The sequence below is a fragment of the Heloderma suspectum genome, chromosome 4, assembly GCF_057233095.1.
Source record: "Heloderma suspectum isolate Gila_16-S chromosome 4, 16-S_ref, whole genome shotgun sequence".
Classification (NCBI taxonomy): Eukaryota; Metazoa; Chordata; class Lepidosauria; order Squamata; family Helodermatidae; genus Heloderma; species Heloderma suspectum.
The window spans coordinates 185,506,089-185,528,151 of NC_139461.1; the positions used below are offsets into that span (position 1 = coordinate 185,506,089).

General features: G+C 45.0%; 1 protein-coding gene across 1 annotated transcript in view; it reads left to right on the plus strand.

Moving 5' to 3' along the window:
* Positions 1 to 16,840: 16,840 nt before the first annotated feature.
* Positions 16,841 to 22,063, plus strand: part of CRB1 (crumbs cell polarity complex component 1) — a 161,580-nt gene continuing 156,357 nt past the window's right edge. Inside the window, exon 1 of the mRNA XM_084851626.1 lies at positions 16,841 to 16,949. Within this exon, the coding sequence (XP_084707752.1) occupies positions 16,841 to 16,949 (109 nt within the window). The remainder of the gene's footprint in view (positions 16,950 to 22,063) is intronic.

The following is a 22,063-nucleotide window of genomic DNA, read 5'->3' on the forward strand; positions in this document are numbered from 1 at the left end:
GGAAGTAAGCCACATTGAACTCAATGGAACTTACTACTGAGTAGACATAAGATCACCCTGTGAATGATCTTTTTTTTTCTTTTTTTAATTAAGACATCTTCAAATTTTCAAATCTTCAGATCTTCAAATCTTTGAAGAACAGGCTTTCTCCAGCCTGATGTCCCCACGCACAAGCATAAATTTCTTCACTGGGCAGTCTTCAAAGACACAAGCAGCCCCCCCCCCCGCCCCGCCCCGACCTGAGCGTCTCCTGCCTCTGCATTTCTCAGTCGGAGGGAGCAGAGGGTAAAATGCCTCCCTGCAATGAAGGGAGACACCTCTGATCCCCCACCCCACTAAGCTCAGACGCAATGTCCTCTTTTGTTCCAGAGCACCCTATGGGGCTCAATGGGGCTTACTTGAGGCTTGCAGACTTACAGGATGATCTTATGTCTACTCAGAAGTAAGTTCCATTGAGTTAAATGTGGCTTACTCTTGAGTAAGTGAGTACCCAGGATTGGGACCGTGAGAAAACATTACAGCACCAGTTAAGCTACTGGAAGAAGGGGGGAAGGGGGGGAAGGCAGCGTGTGTAAAGGCACTCCGTTGTGATCCTTAATTTTTTTTTTTTTAAGCCAAAGCAGGGGATAGAAGAAGGTAACGGTTAGTGTCATTTGAAGGGAGAGAACAACCCCCTGCTCTGTGCAGCCGCAGGAAGCCTGATTTCCAGGCGGTTGTCCATCCAAAATTCTGACCAGGGCCAGGACAACCCTGCTGAACTTCCAAAATCAGACAAGAGCATGCACCCCCATCCATTTCCTTGCTGGTGATAAAACTTTGAGTGCTGAGGAACCTATGCAATGTCTTCTCATGGTCTTCGAAGGTGCACAGCTTTGAAGCTTTGAAGATGCTAGCAGCCCCCCCCCCCCAAGCTGAGTGCTGGGTGCCATCACTGCTGCCCCTCTTCCCTGCACTGGCTGCAAAGGGCTGGCACAGGGAAAAGAGCATCGGCAGATACCCCTCAGCCTATCGCCCTGGCATCCAGCAGGTGGGGGGAGGAGAAGAGGATAGGTGCCTCCTTCTTTCCTCCACCCCCATCTGCTACAGCGGTGGCAACAAGGAACAAGCTCTCACTGCTTCGAGCCCCAACAGGATGCTCACACCATCCCTACACACACACACAGGGATAGAGGAAGAGAGGGACAGTGGGTGGGGAATCAGCAGAAACAGGGAGAGTTTCTGCTGCTCCAATGAGAGCCGCCATCTTTGAGAGCAGGAAACAGCACAACTCTCGAGTGTGAACTGAGCTCGTGCATTCGATCAAGAACCACAGTGGAGAAAATGGGTGAGTGTGGATAATCACGTTTTAATGCGAGTGCATTTAACCCGACAGGACCCCGACTTCGTTGCGATGGCAGGCACAATGTAGATTGGCCCAAACTGGAGAGGGTTCATAGGAGGGCAACAAAGATGATCAGGGGACTGGAAACAAAGCCCTATGAGGAGCGACTGAAAGAACTGGACATGTTTAGCCTTGAGAAGAGAAGACTGAGGGGAGATAGGGTAGCACTCTTCAAGTACTTGAAAGGCTGTCACAGAGAGGAAGGCCAGGATCTATTCTTGATCATCCCAGAGTGCAGGACACAGAATAAAGGACACGGAATAATGGGCTCAAGTTACAGGAAGCCAGATTCCAGCTGAACATCAGGAAAAACTTCCTGACTGTTAGAGCAATATGACCATGGAATCAATTACCTAGGGAGGTGGTGGGCTCTCCCACACTGGAGGCATTCAAGATGAGACTGGACAGCCATCTGTCAGGGATGCTTTGACTTGGATTCGTGCATTGAGCAGGGGGTTGGACTCGCTGGTCTTATAAGCCCCTTCCAACCCTACAATTCTATGATTCTATGATTAGAACAAGCCATGGTGGCTTGTTTAACCCGCAGTGATCATGCAAACTGGCCCATTGTGTGTTCAGATCAGCAGTCATTAGTAACATAGCCAAAGCAGTCACACATTAAGTAGTGTGGTCAGTGAAATCCACATTCAGTCAAACCCTGGGATGAATCCATATTTAAGCTGGATCAGCTGCATTGATGGAAGTGGGTTTCCCTGCCCGCTCCTTCCCACAGCAGCCCCTCCAGCCCCTGAAAATATTATGCGGAGAATCAGGAGACCCTGCTGAATGGAGTAAGCTGTGATGGAAGGGATGGGGAGTTCCTCCAGAAGTAGACAAATGGAACTTCTGCAAGCAGAGACCTTCCTGTCATGGATAGTAACCCTTGGATCTAGCCCCTATATTTATGTGGGAGTAAAGTCCCACTGATTTCAAAGGGACCCAGGGGAATGTATTTAGGATTGTACTCTTAGAGCACAATCTTATGGCCCATAGACAGCATGTGCGGACATAGGATAATTCAGTTACTAGTAGGGATGTCGGAGAATTTCTCCACGAATCTCTGGGAGGCCGAATGCCAACGCATTCGGCCCCCTGAAATTGGTGGAGAAACGGTCCGCCACCCCCCCGGGATGGGACTTACCTTAGTCGAATGTCCCTGGCAGCGGCAGCTCCCAGTGGCGGTTCGGCGGTGGTTCGGCGGCGGCGGGTCATCTGACTGGCTGCCGCCGCCACCATGTCCAAGTGTAAAAACAAAACACACAAACGTGATAGGCTACGTAAAGATTTACGTAGCCTATCATGGCTAGATTTTCCAAAAACACCATGATAGGCTACGTAAATGTTTATGTAGCCTATCATGGCTGACTTTGGGAAGAAAAAAGAAAGCGCGTATGCAAATGGCGGCGCCCATGAGTGCAAATGGCGCCCTTTCCCCCCCCCCAAAGTCAGCCGTGATAGGCTACGTAAACATTTACGTAGCCTATCACGGCTGACTGCAGGGACGCAAATGGCGGCGGCTACGGCCACTGCCATTTGCGACCCGGCAGAAGAGGATTCGCGGCCGGAGGGACGGGGCGCCTCCCCCCCGGCCAGAATTTCGGCTGGAGGGACAGGGCGCCTCCCCCCCGGCCAGAATTTCGGTGGGGAGGGATGGGGTGCCTCCCCCCCACCAAGAATTTCAGGGGGAGGAACAGAGCACCTCCCCCCCACCACAAAGCAAGCTGCGGGACCAGGTAAAGGACTTTCGTCCATCCCTAGTTACTAGCATTCAAGGTCGGAACCAGGGCTCCAACCTCGGAGCCTAGAAACTTTGCTCCCTACCCCCTACCCCTCACAGATGGTGCTGCTCTCCATGGCAGATACATCTCCACACTCAGAAACAGAGTGTGGAGCTGGCAAAAAGGGGGCGGTCCCAGGGGCAGGGAGGGGAGGAAACCATAGAAGCCATGTTACACAGCTTCCTGTGTGTGTCCTGGCCTCCTTCCCTCCCCTAAGCCATGCCTACACGGGTGAAATCACCCGTCTAGGGAAAATGCAGGGCAGCTGGAGCACGGAGGCGAGGATCACCTCCATGCTTTGACTAACCTGCATTGGATACTTGCAGGCGTCTGACTTCGGAGGGTGCCGACTACCAACAAAGGATTGCGCCCTTAGTCATTCTTTGCACACAGAGAAGCACATACGTTTTAGCCGTTTCCAAGGTTTCCCCAAACATCAGGGTCAGCGGTCAACCCTTCAGCACTCCACTTCTGCCTCATTCCAGCCATTACGTGTTTCATTTCTGCTAATCTTTTCTAATCAGTTTTGCTTCTTCGGTGAGCTCTTTTTCGGAGTTAACATTTTCCCAGCTAAGGTTTGGGGCTCACACGCTCAGGGCTGTGACTGACATTCTGCTTCGCAAAGCTCGTTTTTCATTCCATGCTCCTGGTGATGAATTTTATTTCCAGCTGCCTGGCTAGACTTTCAAATGACATTTCACTAATCATACTTAATTAAAACAGGGAGCACGGCTTTATCAAAGCTTCTGGTTGGCTACCTTGCTCCTGCCTTAATATTGAAGTCAGTATTATTTTATCCAGAAAGGAGAAAACTAGAGAGTGGATGAGCTGAACAAGGGCCAAGAAATAGTTAATTGAAATAAGCTGCTGAAGCCCAATTTGTTTTGGGTTTGACAACATTATTCCAGGGCAACTGTCCTTATTCAAACCTTGAGCCTGGATGTCAGTACTGAGTAGGGATTTTCCCCCCTTCTCCCCTCATGCCCCCTTTCCCCTCATTGAAACATTTATTACAGGAAATATAAATTCTCAAATAAAGGAAACATTTGTACAGTTTGGCACAAAGTCATCCATCACACAAATCCCTCCCAGAGAAATGGCTCAGTTAGGCCCAGTGCCCAAATCCAGCTCTATGGGTACTACCGCCTACCTTGGGCCAACTCATCAGGTGACTATGCGCCAACATTTTAGATTTCGTGGTGACTCAGTAACTAATAGTTGTCTTTGCTCAGAGTTAGGATGGAAAAAATGAGAGATTTTTGGTTGATTATGGGCCTTAACCAAGGATGCCACATCTTCTGTCACTGTACCAGTCCCAATTGTTTATACCCTCCTCTGGTGGGAACCATTATGTAAAAAAATAAAATACAATTAAAATAAAATAAAATAAATTATAGCAGCCCACAATTGAAGTCCAGCAGGTATTTTATCAGGGCCCAGCCACAATAATCCTGTGAAAAGTTGTTAATAATACAGGTGTTTATAAGTTAAAAGCTTTACCAAACCATGAAATAAAAGCCTCTAACCAATAACAATAAAACAGCTGAACAGTTAAAAGGAAAACTGTCAGCAATTTTAAAAAAAGACAACCTTAAAATATTTAAAAATGAGAAGTCATCTGCCAAGATAAAAAAAACTTACAAAATTATTTTTAAAATAATAAAAAAATTGTTTTAAAACAAACAACCAAGCAAACTAAAACAATAAGTCAGCAAACTTTCTGCTTTAAAATTGTTTCTGTAAGCACCAAAGAACTTCAGGAGCTGAAAAAATGGATATTTTAGCTTTATCTGCTCTAAAACTATAAAAAACACAATACTACAATTCTAACTAAAAAAGTAAAATATGTGAAGAACATACGTTAAAAAAGGTTTGAGATAACAGCCCCTGTATAGTGGCTCCACCAGTCTTAAATAAAACATCACAGAGTAACCATAGCACCATTCTGCTGGAACAGAACATTGACGAGACCAAATCCCATTAAATGTTCTCCAGATGTTTCAAGATGAGTCGTCACACCACGCATGTTCTGGTGCAATGTAAGGACCGCTTGGATTGGAGTTGGAGAAGCCTCTCGACATGGGTACCCTCCTGTGCAATGCCAAATGCAACCCTAAGTGCACCCTTAGTGTTGCACTTGGCACGTCACTGAGGCACTGCCTCTGGCCCTCTGGTAGCCGTGCCTTAAATACCTGGTGGGCATGGACAGAGACAAATGCAGGCTCAGGATCCATAGGTGTGGCTAGACTCTGACCGCTCCTTCCCCACAGACCCTTCCTAAGCTCCTTCCCCCTGATGTTATGTCATTCCCAGTGTATTATGGGACATTTAAATAGAAGCTCCCCAAGGAAGCCATCCTTTAAATTTCCTACCACACCCCAGAGCAACGCTACATTGGGCACTCTGGGGAATTGTGTGAAATTCAGAATGGCAGCTTACAGCCGCCCATTGTTGCTGTTTTGTAAGCCTGCTGCAAGAGGGGCCCTGAAGTAGGAGAGGGCTCACAACAGTCTCATACTGAGCACCCCCTCAAAAGCCGGTTCTGAGCCAATGCAGAAAGTCCTAGATTCAAGCCTGTTAAAAAGGTCCCAAGGTAGCAGGGCTGGGAAGCTGCTGCAAATGGAATAAACAGTATTGAACTAGATGGACCATGGTCTGAATCAGCATAAGGTAGTTTCATATGATTCTGTTGCATGTGTAAATTGCTCCAGTGTTTCCAGATTATCATATTATTGGATTCCTAGGTGCAAACTCTTGGATTTTGCTCAGAACTCTCATGGGAGGAGTCCTTGAGTCTTATCCTCCTTTTGCTGCTGCTGCTGCACTGTCTCCTCAATCTTTTACAGTAGTAGCACCATAGACCATTTCACCTGGAGGTACCAAGGAGAAGAAAATGTCTGGGAGGAACACACCTGCCACATTTCCTAACACCTTCTCTTCTCTAGAGGTCAGATCAGTTGATATCTGTTCACTGGATCCATCCCATATGCTTAGTGGGGAGAGACAGAATGTGTTTTCCTTCCCTGCCCACCCAAGGCATCTGCCCCACCTCTAACATCTCTGGATATCCATGGAGATCACATTCAGATAGGGTGTACACTTGGGAAAAATCAGTGCACATAGGCTGGGATCATGTGGGCAATCCTTGGCTTTTATATGGGATACTGATTCTGCAAAATGGGCCTCTGTGCAGTGGATGAATAGGTCACAAAATACTGGGTGAGCTTTTAAGTTTCCAGATGAAGCAAGATGGTAAACAAGGTTAAAAAGGCAGGTAGGAAAACTGTAACAAAACTCTTGGCTTGAAAACAGCCATTCCTCCACCCCACTTTTTTTGCTTTGTTTACCATCTTGCTCCTATCAAAGTAGAAGGGGGAATACATAAACCTATTTCTGTGGGATAGGATAAATCTATTCCAAAGATTAATACATGGTCACTATCTTGTTATATAATTATTTTGTGCAGTTCCACCATTTTAGAAACTCACTAAATGAGTTTGTTTAATCATCTGAGCTCAATTCCAAACATCTATCTTAATTCTCTTCCCATTGGTGTGTTAGCCATTTTCCACCACAGGTAAATTTCAGTCCTGGCTAGAATTAAAAGCCTTACACACATAGGTTTCCCCTGTGTGGATGTCCATATTCACACGGGGCATCCAATGATGCCAAGGGACTGTGTAACTTCAGGGTGGGGCCAGCAGTATGGTTTCTACCTGTTGACTCCTTCATGCAAATATTGTGCCCCCTTACGGATAACACAAGTCCTGTATCTATCAAATCTGCAATATGCCCATTTAGGCACACTGTTAAAATGTTTTTATTTACAGGCAATTAATATTTAATCTTATGGGAGTTTATTTGAGCTGTGTTCCATTTTTCTCTGCTGTCGGAGACAAGTTTCTGATCCAATGATTGTAATGATTTTGTTCCTGCTGATGTTTTAAGTGGTATTTTTTTTCAGATTTGTTGTTGTTCTCCACTTTGAGATTTCTTATGAATTCAAGACAAATTACACATTTTTTCAATACACATAAATAAGAAATTTTACGCAGCTTGTCAAGGAAATGGAAGTGTGCCTTGAAGTAACACTGAGAAATAGCAAGGTTCTGGGATTGTGAAATACCCACGTGTGCAATGCAGTCCTAAACCTGCTTACTCCAGAGTAGGTTCTATTGCATTAAATGGGACTTACTCCCTAGTCGGTGTGTTTAGGACTGCAGTCTTAGTTTATGCTACAAGAAATTAGCAGACTAACAGCTCAATCCTATACACGGAAGTAAGCCCTATGAAGTTTAATGGACTTACTCCCGGGGAGGTGTGTATAGGACTGCAGCCTAAATTAACAAAACGGTTGGGTGAATGGATGTGCAGGTGCAATGGAGCAAATCTGTAGTCAAAAACCAATCAATGATGAGATAAACAGAGCATAAGTGGAAAGTTCTGGTGTGTTGTCAGATGGATGGCAGTTTCAATGTTGCTTTTAGCCCACCTGGGTCTAAAAGTTTGGGCATGTGGTAGTGGCTCGGAAAAGAGAAAATGAGAAACTTCTGTCCAGGCTAGTTGTGTGAAAAGATACTGCCCCATAGACCAGTGCTTCCCAAACTACAGATAGCTGAGGCACATTTTTTTTTAAATTAACATTGGAGGCACTCTTCACTCTTAGGGCCAAATAAGGTTTACTTTAAAGTGTATAATAAGACTACGAATTACCTCCACTCCAGAGGATATTTCTGCAGGAATATCTTTTCCTAGGTATGCCTCCAGATCAGAAGGAAGCAGTGAATTTTTGGACAAGTAGTGGGGATGTTTCTCTATTAATGGGTTCTTTAAGAATATAGGAGCCTTTATGGGTTTAATGTACTTATTTCTCCTGGAACACTAACACTCATAGCCCATAGTTTAGGGCCTGCTGCTTTATGGATAAGAAGCCCTGAGCATCCAGTTTAAAAATCCCCCCGAGGTTTTCCTTTCTCTTGTTGCAGGTGAAACAGGTTAGCAAATAAAGTTTATTCTAGTACCCTGTAATCAGAAGCTTCTTCTAATCTCTTAATCCATTTAAAGCCATGCATTAGCTACCTCAGATTTTCACTGCTAACCCTAGGTAAATACCAGATTATGTATCCAGGCAGATGTATCTTGGAAACTAATCTCACTACTATGTGTGTACAAGGAGTGCTTTTCATGCAGTGTTTGCCCAGGGGATATCAACATAAATGTTTAGCGAACGGCAGGCTGGAAGCATACTTCCCCCAGCGGCAGTTGTCTGCTTGCCTGATATGCAGAACAAATTGGAAATGCAACAAAATGTTGTGTATCCCCACCTGCCAAGAGCAGCACTCCTAGTCAGGGCTCCAGCCAATCCCCAGCCGCAACCCCTCAACTGTCTGTACATCCTGGGAGCTCACAGGTCCATCTGGGGGGCATTTTTCTTCTGTCCTTTTAATTGTACTTTAATTACCTGTTATATTAACAGTTGCATGCATCCTAACCAAGCAAGCCTGTGTGTGCGTGTGTGTGTGTGTCTGACAAAGGACTTGTAGGGTAGGTCCTAGAAGAGCAACCAACTTTTATTCACCTCTTAGTAGGCTCCACTAGGAGAAATCTGCCACGGACTCCAATGAGGCCGGATTCTTTAGAATCCAGCCCCCCAAAGTCCATGGCGGAACAGACTGCTCCCCCTCGCCACCCCATGAAGCCTGGTCAGGATGGACCCTACCTGGCACCGGCCGGTCCAGGTCCATCCTCTTTGTTCCGCAGCAAGCCGCTGCCAGGCTGCGGCCACAAATGGCATCCGGCATAGCGGACGCCATTTGCGTCCCTGCCCTTTGCCGTGATAGGCTACGTAAATATTTACGTAGCCAATCACAGCAAAGGGCAAGGACGCAAATGGTGTCCCCTACACCAGACGCCATTTGCAGCAGCAGCCCAGCAGCGGATGGAAGTCCAGCTGCGGGCAGCCCCAGCTGGCGGCCCCGGCTGGCGCCTCTGCAGACTTGCCACAGAGTGGAACCAGCCAGGGAGGATTCCGGGGGGAGGGACGGATCGCCTCCCCCCCAGCAGACCCCGGAGCGGAATGGTAAGTGGGGTTTGTATACCCCTAGGCTCCACAGCAAAGCTCTTCACCTCTTCTGTGACACCCTCCCCACTATCATATAGAAACTAGCAAACTGTTAAGTTTCCAAATTGCCAAAAAAGAGGAAGTTCATCACCAAAAAACGAAGACATAGAATAGCATTAAATTTGCATATGATCATGTACATATGTATAGATGCACATTTTGAAATGATTACTATAATTTTAAATTGAAACATAATACATTTCACCATAGTGGGGAATACTGTAGCCACTAGGTAACCTATGTGTTCCTGCTCAGGCTGCTGTCCCGCTCCCAAGTGTTCTTGAGCAACTTTAAGGCGTCCGCTCACCTTTCATATGGATCTTTATCTTTAAACTGGACTTAGACTGGGCTTAGTCCATCCAATGGAGGGCACCTGTCCATACCTTGTGGTGGACAGCTTGATGACAATGACAACCCAGTGCGTGGCCACCGTAAAAGAAGGCAAACTCCTTAATTAAGAAAGGAGTAGAAAATAAAACTGCCAATATCATACTGCCTTTACAAAAATCTATGGTGTGACCACACTTAGAATACTGTGTCCAGTTCTGGTCACCACACCTAAACAAAAAAAAAGATATTGTAGAGCTGGAAAAAGTGCAGAAAAGGGCAACTAAAGTGATCAAGGGGCTGGAGCATCTCCCCTATGAGGGAAGGTTACCACAGCTGGGTTTGTTAAGCTTGGAAAAAAGGAGGGTAAGGGGAGACATGATAGAGGCGTACAAAATTATGCATGGTGCGGAGAATGTGGGTAGGGAGACATTTCTCTCTCTCTTTCACAATACAAGAACCCAGGATCATCCCACAAAGCTGACTGGTGGGAGATTCGGGACAGATAAAAGGAAGGACTTCTTCACACAGTGCATAGTGAAACTATGGAATTTTCTACCACAATATGTAGTGATGGCCACCAATTTGGATGGCTTTAAAAGGGGGGTGGACAAATTCCTGGAGGAAAAGGCTATCAGTGGCTACTAGTCCTGAGGGCTATGTGCAACCTCCAGTACCAGAAGCAGTATGCCTGTGTACACCGTTGCTGGGGGACATGGGAGGGAAGGTGCTGTTGCATTCATGTCCTGCTTGTGGTTTCCTGGTCAATGGCTGGTTGGCCACTGTGTGAACAGAATGCTGGACTAGATGGACCCTTGGTCTGATCCAGTATGGCTCTTCTTTTGTCCTTATGTTAAATAGAGGACTGTCCTCTCCCAGCTTTCCAAAATGGAGGACTGGCCACCTGGCCACCTTAAAGCTGAACTCCATTTTTGACCAAGTGAGTGGCTTCACCAAGAGCAAATGAGGCTAAAGGCTGGCCCACACATGCCTGTTTATATAAAAATTGTAGAAATAAATCAGATGAAAGTAAGTGAAGTTTCCATGTGAAGGAACTCAAGGTAGTGAACAACAAATCAGCAAATGGGGATCTTCATCGTAGAGGGCTTCTAGCACTACCAGTCAGAAGGCATTGTGCAGCTCTTCCATCTTTCCGTCCTGAATGGATTATCTGTGGTAAGGAAAAAGATTGAAGAAGCAGTGGGAATACACAGGAAGTTTACGAGTGGAAGACAACATCCTCTGAACCCCCTGTAATATTCCATGAAAGAGGCAGGATGATGGCAGGATGTCTGGAATCATCATGAATTTACCAGTTTAAAAAATACCGTGAAACACAAAACTACCAAATCAAAACAACAGAAATATTAAACTGTAAAATGAATATGCAGAAGCAGCAGTATAAGGCTTCCCTCAAAGGTCCTAAGGTTTTTTGTTTTTATTTGTTAAGCATCACTCCTGCACCAAGTGACTTCCTGAGCTATGCTTCAAAGCCATTCTGGATGAAATCAAGGCTTTCCCAAACTCCTCAGGGTTCCAGTGGAGCTCCACACAAGCAGGGCCAGCCTCAGTCACTTGAACTTTGGATCTTACAAAAAGTGAAAGCAGTGATGTTCCCCCCCCCCAAAAAAAAAAATCCCAAAAGAAAATTGCTGGGGCACACTACTGTGCTGTGAAAGGGGTTGAAATGTCCCTTGAAAATTAAACCAACACATTGGTTGCATCCACAGCCCTGTGACACTGAAGCAAGGAGGTCCCATGCAGCATTGATAATGCCCTTTCTCTTTCAGTATATGAGCAATCCCAGGAGGGGGAGTAAGGGATGTTCTGAGACTCCCTGAGGCAGCCAGCGGTACAGTTGATGGGTGTTGAGGGATCACCATTGAGGGATCACCATCATCGCCATTGCCCCGAACTCATGGTCCCATCCCTAAGCCCTGGCTGATTAGATGACAGATAGGGTGGAATGCTGCAATGCAATATTGACTGGGCTATCTCCAATAGCAGGGAGGATGCCTGCTCATCAGATACATACATATACATATACATACATACAGAAAGAGAGAGAGAGAGAGAGGTGCCACCGAATTTAAGCCAGAAAAGAAAATCTGTTCTCCAGGTATCAGACTTTGGGAAACACTGATCTAAAGGACGAGAGAAGCTGCCAAGTTGCAAGAAGAGAGCTTCACAGACAAAGTTCGTGGAGTTGGTGCATTGCAGCTAACTTCCAAGATGTTCTGGTGCTGCTCTCTTCTTGTATACAGTTCCTCTACTCTAGGAGAGACAAAGAAGCATTCTTCCAAGCGAGTGCCTTTGAACACACACACATCAGGCTGTTGTGAGCCAAAGAGGATCAAGCACATGGCTGTGCTGCAGAGAAACCTGTCATGCTGTCACTGTAATCTGTCCATTATCGGTGCTGATGCTAAATACTGGTGCTGATATACTTGTAAGATGTGGATGGCAGGGACTGTACACAAATGAAACAGTAGTGAGAAAATGAGCCCTTCCAGCATGCCGGTCCTATATAGCAGAAAGGCATTAGTATGGTGGATTGAAGAATAATTAAAATGAAAATCAATTAATAACCAATTCTGCAATTTGACTCCAGAAAGGTCTTTTACCTCTAAGCGCCTTCTAAAAAAAGGTTTTAAATTTTCCTGTTTTACAGTTGCTTCTGTTATTGGTAATAGGCAGTGGCAAAAGAGTTTTTTCTTTGTTTTGTGCATTTGTTCTTTCATTGTCTTTCCGCATTTAAGTGCCTTTGGGGGGAAATTTGTTCTTTCTTACAGAAATTGGAGCAGCTTCTTCCTTTTGTTGCCATTGCTGTTGTTTTTGTTGGTTTCCATGGCAATCATCTTCATTCAAGGCAATAAGCCACGCACAAGGTTTCCATGGCAACATACTAGGATGCTTCGAAAACAGGCCTGGAGTAAATACATTCCATATTTAGCATCTTGGCTCTTTTATGGCCATACTGTTTGTGCATCCTCATAGGGCATAACCCAAAGGCTTGTTCATTTTCGTTTTGTGATCCAAGCTGTTGTTAGGCTTTTGAAAAACATAGGGCAGGCCTTCAGTTCCCCCTGCCCCCTTCTGCTGCTGGCCTTCGTGTTTTGTTTTATCCTATTTGGGGGGTTTCCGGTCTTCTTCCTTGCCTCAGTAAGTTGGACTTTTCTTCAGGACAGACATTAAAACATCTTCCCCAATGGTTAATATGTTTCAAAGACAGTTCTGCAGCCTCACACATATGTACACTAATAACTTTAATGAAGTGTAAAAGCAAAGGGGAACACCTTAGTCCCTGCCATTCAAAGAGTAGCCCCGAGGGTCGGTGAATATATGGAAATATGCATATTCAGCATTGAGGAATGGAAACAAGTTTCTGTAGTGAACACAGAATGAATGGATAGTGGTAGGGGGAAATGGCTTCAGAACACAGTATTTCATGTGAACTCAGGGGATTTTATATGTAAATTAGTACTTGACTAATGAGGAAAGCTTCCCTGAGAGGAGCACTAATTGAGGGAGGAGCTGGGGTGCAAACATCCCAGGCTATTCACTGTACATTCCAGTATAAACCATGTAGAAGCAATTGGTGTAGATATGACAGTGACTGGGCAGAATGAGGGGTTTGATCACAGGGTAGCCTCCTTGCACATGCAGCTTGTCATGTTCCATTTTTTTTCTTTAAATGCTGAGTTTCACGGCATCTACCACATTGCCAAAGTTTCCCATATTTTTCCTCCCAACCCCCCAAATATGTAATGTGATTTCCCATCTACAGCTGGATGCAGAGCAGTTCACCTTTTGTCCCTCCCACCTGCCACCTCTTCCCCACCCCTCCACCACCATTTCCTTCCTCCCACTTCTGTCTCCTTCTGTGGGTGTGCCTGCATGTGAGTCAATTCACTTGTGCACACACCTTTTTTAAAAAAATGAGGAGGAAGAAGCATGCAAGAAAATTATGGCAGATGTTTGCAAATGCACCTTTAAAAAAATTCAGGAGAGGACTTAATAGCACAAGACAGTCCACTCTCGGTGACAAAAATGGCGCAACTGGACAAGATCATAAAAAGATGGTGAGGACCACAATTTACAGTATAAATCACTCCCTAGCTGTAAGGCACCAATCTGTGGGTGTTCAAAAGAAAGTAACTCCAGACGTGCGCAAGTACTGTGCCATCAAAAATTTTAAAAACAAGGGGAAAGGGTTTCCACATGTGTGTCGGGATATGCTGCTACTGTATGTTGCCTCCTGCTGCTACTGGGAGACAAAAATGGCACAAAATCAAAAGACAGGTGAGATGGCAACAAATCAAATTCACAACTAATCAAAATGGAATTGAACCCAAGCAGGAGATACCCAAGCTGCTGGCCCCAGTTATGCATGTACCCCTGAAATCTAGGAGAGCTTCCATTTCACAATGGCTCCATGCACTTGCATTACCAGCCACGGGTCTGTTGTGGCTACCAGAAATAAAAAGGTTCCAGGATCAAAAGTATACTACTAGGACACACCCATTCAGCAACATCACAGCACATGTCACAACACACACATGCACACACACACACACACAAATGCTGCAAAAAACCCAAATCAGACATCACACAAGTGGCTCTTTGAGATATTATAGGGTGCTTAAAAAAATTTATGGATTTTCCCCATTGTGAAAAAATACTGGCAAAGCAGGAGCATGATGATGTCGTGCATTTCATTTGCAAAATCATGCTAGCAAGGCAAGGCAATAGCACTTTAAAAACCTCATCTGATTGAGCCCTAGTTCTCTTTATTACAGAACTATGCCTGTTTTGTTAAAAAGTCAGGGTAAGTCATGTGAAGCTGTGAAATGTGTGTGTGTGTGTGTGGAGGGGGCATATAATTCCCCTCAGGGCCCAGTAGGGGTCAGGACTCCTGGCAGTCAGGTTGAGGGCCAACTCACTGTCAGTCAGAGGGACTAGAGTGAGCAGCATGATCTTGGGTGGATTCAGGTCAAGAACTAAAGGAAGCAGTCAAAGAGACCAGAGAGGTAGGAAATGTAGCCCAAGATGTACAAGAGGTAAAGTCCCAAAGGCAGCAACAGAATGGCCAGAGGCCGGTGACATAATCCATTCAGGCAAGCGTCGGATCAGTTTTCAAAAGGCAGCTATATAGGGGAAAGGAGGAGGCAATTGGCCAGGCAAGGTCTTCTCTAATGAGATAAGTTGTTTAGATAAGTTGACAAGCACATTCTGAGCTAGGGATGTTGGAGGAATCTACAAAGGAACCAAATGAGATCAGATTTTCATGAATGTGACCTGTGGATCCTGCAGTGGGCCAGCTTCTCCACTGCTAGATGGATTCTGCAGACCAATTGTCTAACCTTCGGGAATTTTGTGTTGTAGAAGAATATGCAAAAAAAAAAACAACAACCTGGCTGAAAATGCACATTTCCGCTTTGAGCTAAAGTGCAAACATGCACATTTGCGGGGAGGGGGAGGATTTGCACATTTTCATTCATTATATTTCTATATTGCCCCATAGCCGAAACTCTCTGGGCAGGTCACAGGAATTAAAAACCATTAATATACATTATGTAAAATATAACACCCATTCACATAATGACATAAAACAAATAACACACACAACAGCAACAACAACAACGTATATCTAAAACAACAATTTGCACAAATTCATATCTATGCGAATGGGAACTTGAGCAAATTTGGAAACTAAAAAAAAGTTCAAATTTGGTTGATGGGCAGATGACAGAATGAAAGACGCCTGACAAACTGTGAAACACAGACAGAACAGATTTTACACAGTCCGTACAGCCCTATTCTGAGCCGAGAGCTTTACGGGGCTTGTTCAGTTGAGGTTGGCCCTTGGGGTCAGCTGATGGAGTAGTCAGCCCTTGAAGCACAGAGTCTGCCAGGCTTGAGGTTGACAAAAGCACTGATGCTGCAGGAGGAAAGCTGTTGGAGCCTGGCTCCTTGGCACCCTGGTTCAAAACACACACGGGAACATAGGAAGCTGCCTTAGACTGCGCCAGATGGTCCACCTAGCCTGGTATTGTGGACATGGACTGGCTGCAGCTCTCCAGGGTTTCACCTACGAATTTGTCCAGCCCTACCTGGAGATGCCAGGGATCGAAACTGGGAGCTTCTGCATGGAAAGCAGGTGCTCTGCCATTGACTTGTGGCCCTTCCCTTCACTTTCCAGTGCATACACAAGTCTTGCCTTGAGAAGCTGCAAGGTATGAAATCATAAAGAAGAACAAATATGTGGACTGGCATGAAGAGAAATAGAACAGCATTTTCCAGCGTAAGAGCCTGACCTAATGCGAGTTGCAGGAAGTGATGGGATAGGGAAGGGAAATGGATTGAAAGACTCTTCAGGAGCTGCTCAGGTTCCTTCACTCACCTGGCTGGGAGTAACGGACTTTGACTTTTATATATTGGAGGGGAGGATTATTTTGCTAGTACACTCTAAGAATGGGGAAGGGTATAGCTCTCATCTGCTCCTTGTGCATACGTTTGAGGCATGGGGCTTCCTCCTGATTATGGAAGTGGTGAACCTGGAGATGGAAGGAAATGGATATGTACAAATCTAGTCTTGAGGGAAGTATGCATTGCTTGCATAGTGGCTGTGGTCACCCATTGTGATCTAAACAATGTTATCCTAAAGCAGGGCTGGGGAAACTGTGGCCCTCCAGATGGTGTTGGACTATAGCTCTCATTAGCCACAGATGTCAGGGCTTGTGCTTCCAGCAGGAATTTGCAGTTTATGAGCCACTAAGATGCACCTGAGCAACAACAGCTTTACAGGACCAGGTGAAACCCTGTTGGCCTCTTGCATCACCTGACTCCTGCTAAACCACGACTGTCTGGCCACTGCCTTTATGTTATTGCTAGTAAAGTGAAGCACAGCAGACCAGTGGTTCTCTCTCTTGACAACTTACTGGGCTGATCCCAAAAGTATGTCGCTTGGGTTACTATTCTACAGAGAATGGTTGGCACCTTTCAGGTTGCCATTCTCTACCAGCCTATGTTTCTTTGTCCTCTGGCATGTTTAATCCTTTACCTGCCAAACTCTGTGAGCCAAGCACAGCATCTTTTTCTCTCTTTTCATGCTGGAGATGTCTGAGAAAAATGCATTCTCATCTCGTTGGCTCTTCTTACGATTGTGTGCCTGTGTTCTCATTCTGTTTGGCACTTAGTGCCATCACATAGCATCTGAAAACTCAAGATAACATGCACAGCCTTCTGGGGTTCTATTTGCTGGGGAATTGTTGGCAGATTTACGGGCTGTCTTTTTCGCGATCCGTCACAGCCCATACCAGACAAGTTGAGACATGCCTAGGTGCGCCATAGCAAAGAACTCTCTGATACCGTGCCGAGTACCTGGGGCAATGAATACACTTCTAGTGGAATCAGTTATTTCGAAATCCTACTTAGGGCCAAAGGACTGGAAGATATTTCATTGGCAGTGTGACTTGAACATTGCTGTGTTATAATCTCAGTGACAGGTTTGGTTTCTTTAAATAACCAGGGAACGCTGGGGCTATCAGTGCACAATTCTGAGCCATGACCTCAGGGAAAAGACTTAACTGATACTTAGGAATTGGTTGTAGAAGAAGCACATTTTCTGTGGCCCATCCTAGTTTAGAGAATGTTCCAAAGGTGAGGTGATGTCATGCTAGGATTATGCAGTACCTGGCTAGACACAATAAGAGTGTTTCCTGACATCAGTTTTCTTCAGTAATTGTAGTGTTTTTGCAGGTGACCAGCACTCTGACATAATTGGGCACCCCAACCAGAGAATAACAGATTCACAACATAGAAGTAAAATGAGAGGGAAACCCACAAGCATCTGTAAATATTAGTGAGAATGTAACTCTATACATGTACCCCTAAATTATGAAATACATCATTTTATAATAATCCAATGATAATCTCTGATTTCAACTTGTATGTTTATATCACTGGATTATTATAAAGTGATGTATTTCATAATTTAGGGGTCCATTTGTACAATTGCATTCTCACTGATATTTTCAGATTCTTGTGGTTCTTCTACTCATTCTACTTCTATAATTGGTCACCCAACAATGCAGATGGCAACTGTGCTTAACCCCTACTATCACTACTAGCAAGATTGATACAGGAGGAATGGCAGTCATTGCCATATGCTTAGGTGGGGTACCTTCCAAGGTAGGGAGGTGCAGCAAGGCATTTGGATCAAGAGGATGAAGCAAGAACTGCAGACTGTAATGCTAACCAAACTAAGAGTCCAGAGAAAGCAGACAAGTCAGGTAGGTATGAAGGGAAACAGGAAAGAGGACTAGCAAGATCAGGGAAGTTAAGGAGAGGCTTGAAGGGCCAAGAAGAGGAGAGATGACAAGAGGTCATCTGTAAGTTTAACACCTATAAACAGCTTGTTACATGGTCAAGAATTCAAAGCAACAGTGCAGGAACAGAAAGGGGCAGGGTCCAAGCCTGATGGGAAGAGGCGGAGCTAAGATTAGAGCTAGTAAGGCTACATGGGCCCAGGAAATTTAATGAGCTATTCAGAAGAGCAGAGGTTGAGTTCCAGCTCAGCTCCCAGAGGAACAGGATTTTAGTCCACCCTCCACCACTGGTCCCGTCATGCCATACAAAGGGTAGTATCCAATGTTAGTCCTCTGTAGAGTAGACCCATTGAAATGAATGAGACTTAAGTTAGTCACAAATGCTTAAGCTCCATCCATTTCAGTGGGCAGACTCTACATAGGACTAACATTGGATACGACCCAAAATCAGTTCCAGAAGTACCCTTATTTTAAATGCTTCCTGATTTGCTTTCATGTCTGCAGCTGCTGTTGCTGGGAAAGCTGACATCTGAAAGCACTCAATGGGCTCACCCATGAGGCTTTTCACAGGGACCCAGTGTACTGTTTGTGCTCATTCCATCTTTGAAAGTCATACATATGCTACACCAACCAATACTGGCCCTTTGCCACTATCGTTATGGTAGACAGGAAAGCAGACCTAATCTGATCCATCTTGTCTGAATGACCCAAGAAACAGTGTCACTGAATGGTTCTACTGCACTTCCTGGGCAATGTCTTCCAAATGTCAGGTTGGACACCAAAGTGTCCATCTGCAGCAGAGGAATTTTCCAAACAAGAACACACACACACCCCACCCCAAAACACACATAAACTATCTCTATCACAGTAGGAACATTAACTCTGAAATGTGGACTGTAGCCACAATCCAGGGAAACCTAAGAACCCTTTAAGCCATGTTGATTATAATGAGACCTAGAAAATGTGACCCCTGCCTGCACTTGGAGAAACTAGTTTAAGAAATCACTAATGTAAGGACCAGCAACTGTCTGTAAGCTCAGTCCCATCCTCTGAGGTGTGCTGCTGGACTCTCAGCTGCCACCCGCTCTCTCCTCACATTTCTTGAAATAGCTCCAGGGAACGGAGAGATGGAAATATAAGCACGCCAGCAAAGGGAGGGCATTTCTTCTCACTAGCACACTCTTGCATATGAACTGGGCTGGCCCTCATATATGCAAAACAACATCACCAAACTGTTGGGGTGGATATAATACATTAGGTACGTACCATTGTACGTGGTGGGAATGTGGACAAATACATAGCTTTTGGAACAAGTCTTTGAAGAATGCAGCAATATAACAGGAGGGGAGGTTCACGTGGATCCTAAATTGGCACTGCTATCCATCTTTAGTGGCCCTAATGAACATTTACCAAAGAAATGCTGACTTTTATGACAGTAGCATCTTGTCAACTAATGACAAATAACTGGAAATAATCTACAGATCTATCAATAATTGTGTGGTATAACTATCTTTGGAATATTGTGTTGGCTGAAAAACTAACTAAACAGGTAAGGGCACAAAATTCTATAGAATCTGGTATAAATGTATTGACTTTATTAACAAACAAGGTTCCCAGAGAAAACCAGTAGCGTGGCATGGACAGATATGGAAAGATACATTTAGATAATTACAACTAAATCTTAAACCCCTGATGAACTTCTGTGGATAAATATAAGGTTATTAATGTATTGAAACTCCTATGATTTCTGTTAACTGTAATTGGATTTTCTATGTAATGTTTGTGTTTTGTTAGTTGAAAAAGTTGTAAAAATTTTATATACTCATCAATTATATTAAAAGCATGTGATTAAAACTCAATAAAAATAATATTTTTAAAAAACTGGGCTGGCCCTGCCATTAGACCTACTGAGGCAGCTGCCTCAGGTGGCAGAAGCTGGTAGGTGGCAACAAGACGTTGGGGGACAGAAATGTGTGCTTCACATGGCCTGCCCTGTGCCCCCTAAACTAGCCTGCTGCCCTCAGATGCAGTGGAGGACTGCCATTCTGTCCATGGAATGAGACGAGAGCGCCATCTTGTCCTTTGCCTCAGGCAGCAAAATGCATATGAACATATGACACTTTTTTATATTGAGCTAAACCACTGATCCATATAGCCCAGTAATGACTTCTCTAACTGGCAGTGGTTCTCCAAGGTCTCTGGGCAGTGAGTTCTTTCCCAACTACTGGAGATCCTTTATCTGGAGATGCCAGGTTTAAATCTGAGGCCTTCTGCACATATTCTGTGTGCTCTACCACTGAGCAATAGTCCCTCCCGGCCTCAGTTTCTCCTTAGGTTTACATTTTTCAATAGGAAGAAAGATACACAGACTGGAGCACACTAGCAAGGGTAGACAAAACTTAATGATCCAGAGCATGCCATAATTAATAAAAGCATCAACTTTTCAGTTCAGCTTTGTAAAAGCTGATTAACTCCCCCCCCCCCAATGACAGTAGCTTCCTTCAGTTATTGTCATGGGGCAGTATCCAATCTCAGTCCTACTTAGACTAGACCCATTGAAATGAATGGGACTTAAGTAAGTCATGATGAACTTAAGACCCATTCATTTCAGTGGGTCTGCTCTAAGTATTGACTAATATTGGATACTACCCACAGAATAGAAATGCCATTACCTCTCAAGTGGAGATAAGACACATTAACTTGTAGGTACTGAGGGAGCATATGGGGGGGGGGTTGCTTGTGGGAAATAAGAACATAAGAAGAGCCATGCTGGCTGGATTAGATCAAGGGTCCATGTAGTCCAGCATTCTGTTCACACAGTGGCCAGCCAACTGTTGACTGGGAACCCACAAGCAGGACACAAGTACAACAGCATCCTCCTACCCATGTTCCCCAGCAACTGGTGTACATAGGTTCACTGTCTCTGGTACTGGAGGTAGCACATAGCCAACAAGGCTAATAGCCATTGATAGCCTTTTCCTCCAGGAATTTGTCCAACCCCCTTTTAAAGCCATCCAAATTGGTGGCCATCACTAGATCCTGTGGTCGCAAATTCCATAGTTTCACTATGCACTGTGCGAAGAAGGACTTCCTTTTATCTGTCCTGAATCTCCCACCAATCAGCTTCATGGGATGACCCCGGGTTCTAGTATTTTGAGAGAGGGAGAAAAATGTCGAGAAACGCCGGGTTGGATGAATCACAGGTCGGAATTAAGATTGCCGGGAGAATTATCAACAACCTCAGATATGCAGATGATACCACCCTAATGGCAGAAAGCGAAGAGGATCTAAACAGCCTCTTGTTGAGGGTGAAAGAGGAGAGTGCAAAAGCTGGTTTGAAACTCAACATTAAAAAAACGAAGATCATGGCATCTGTCCCCATCACTTCATGGCATATAGAAGGAGAAGAAATGGAAGCAGTGACAGATTTTATTTTCTTGGGCTCCAAGATCACCGCAGACGGTGACTGTAGCCATGAAATTAAAAGACGCTTGCTCCTTGGGAGGAAAGCTATGGCAAACCTAGACAGCATGGTAAGAAGCAGAGACATCCCCTTGCCGACAAAGGTCCGTCTAATCAAGGCTATAGTTTTCCCAGTAGTAACATATGGCTGTGAGAGCTGGACTATAAGGAAGGCTGAGCACTGAAGAATTGATGCTTTCGAACTGTGGTGCTGGAGAAGACTCTTACGAGTCCCCTGGACTGCAAGCAGGTCAAATCAGTCCATACTAAAGGAAATCAACCCTGACTGCTCATTGGAAGGACAGATACTGAAGCTGAAGCTCAAATTTTGGCCACCTAATGCAAAGAGAAAACTCTCTGGAAAAGACCCTGATGCGGGGAAAGACTGAAGGCAAAAGGAGAAGGGGACGACAGAGGATGAGATGGCTAGATAGTATCACTGATGCAATGAATATGGACTTGAGCACGCTCCGGGAGAGAGCGCAGGACAGGAAGGCCTGGCATGCTATGGTCCATGGGGTCACGAAGAGTCGGACATGACTGAATGACTGAACAACAACAACAACCGACATTCTCCACCCCATGCATAATTTTGTAGACTTCTATTGTGTCTCCCCTTACCCTTCTTTTGTCCAAGCTAAACAATCCCAACTTTTGTAACCAT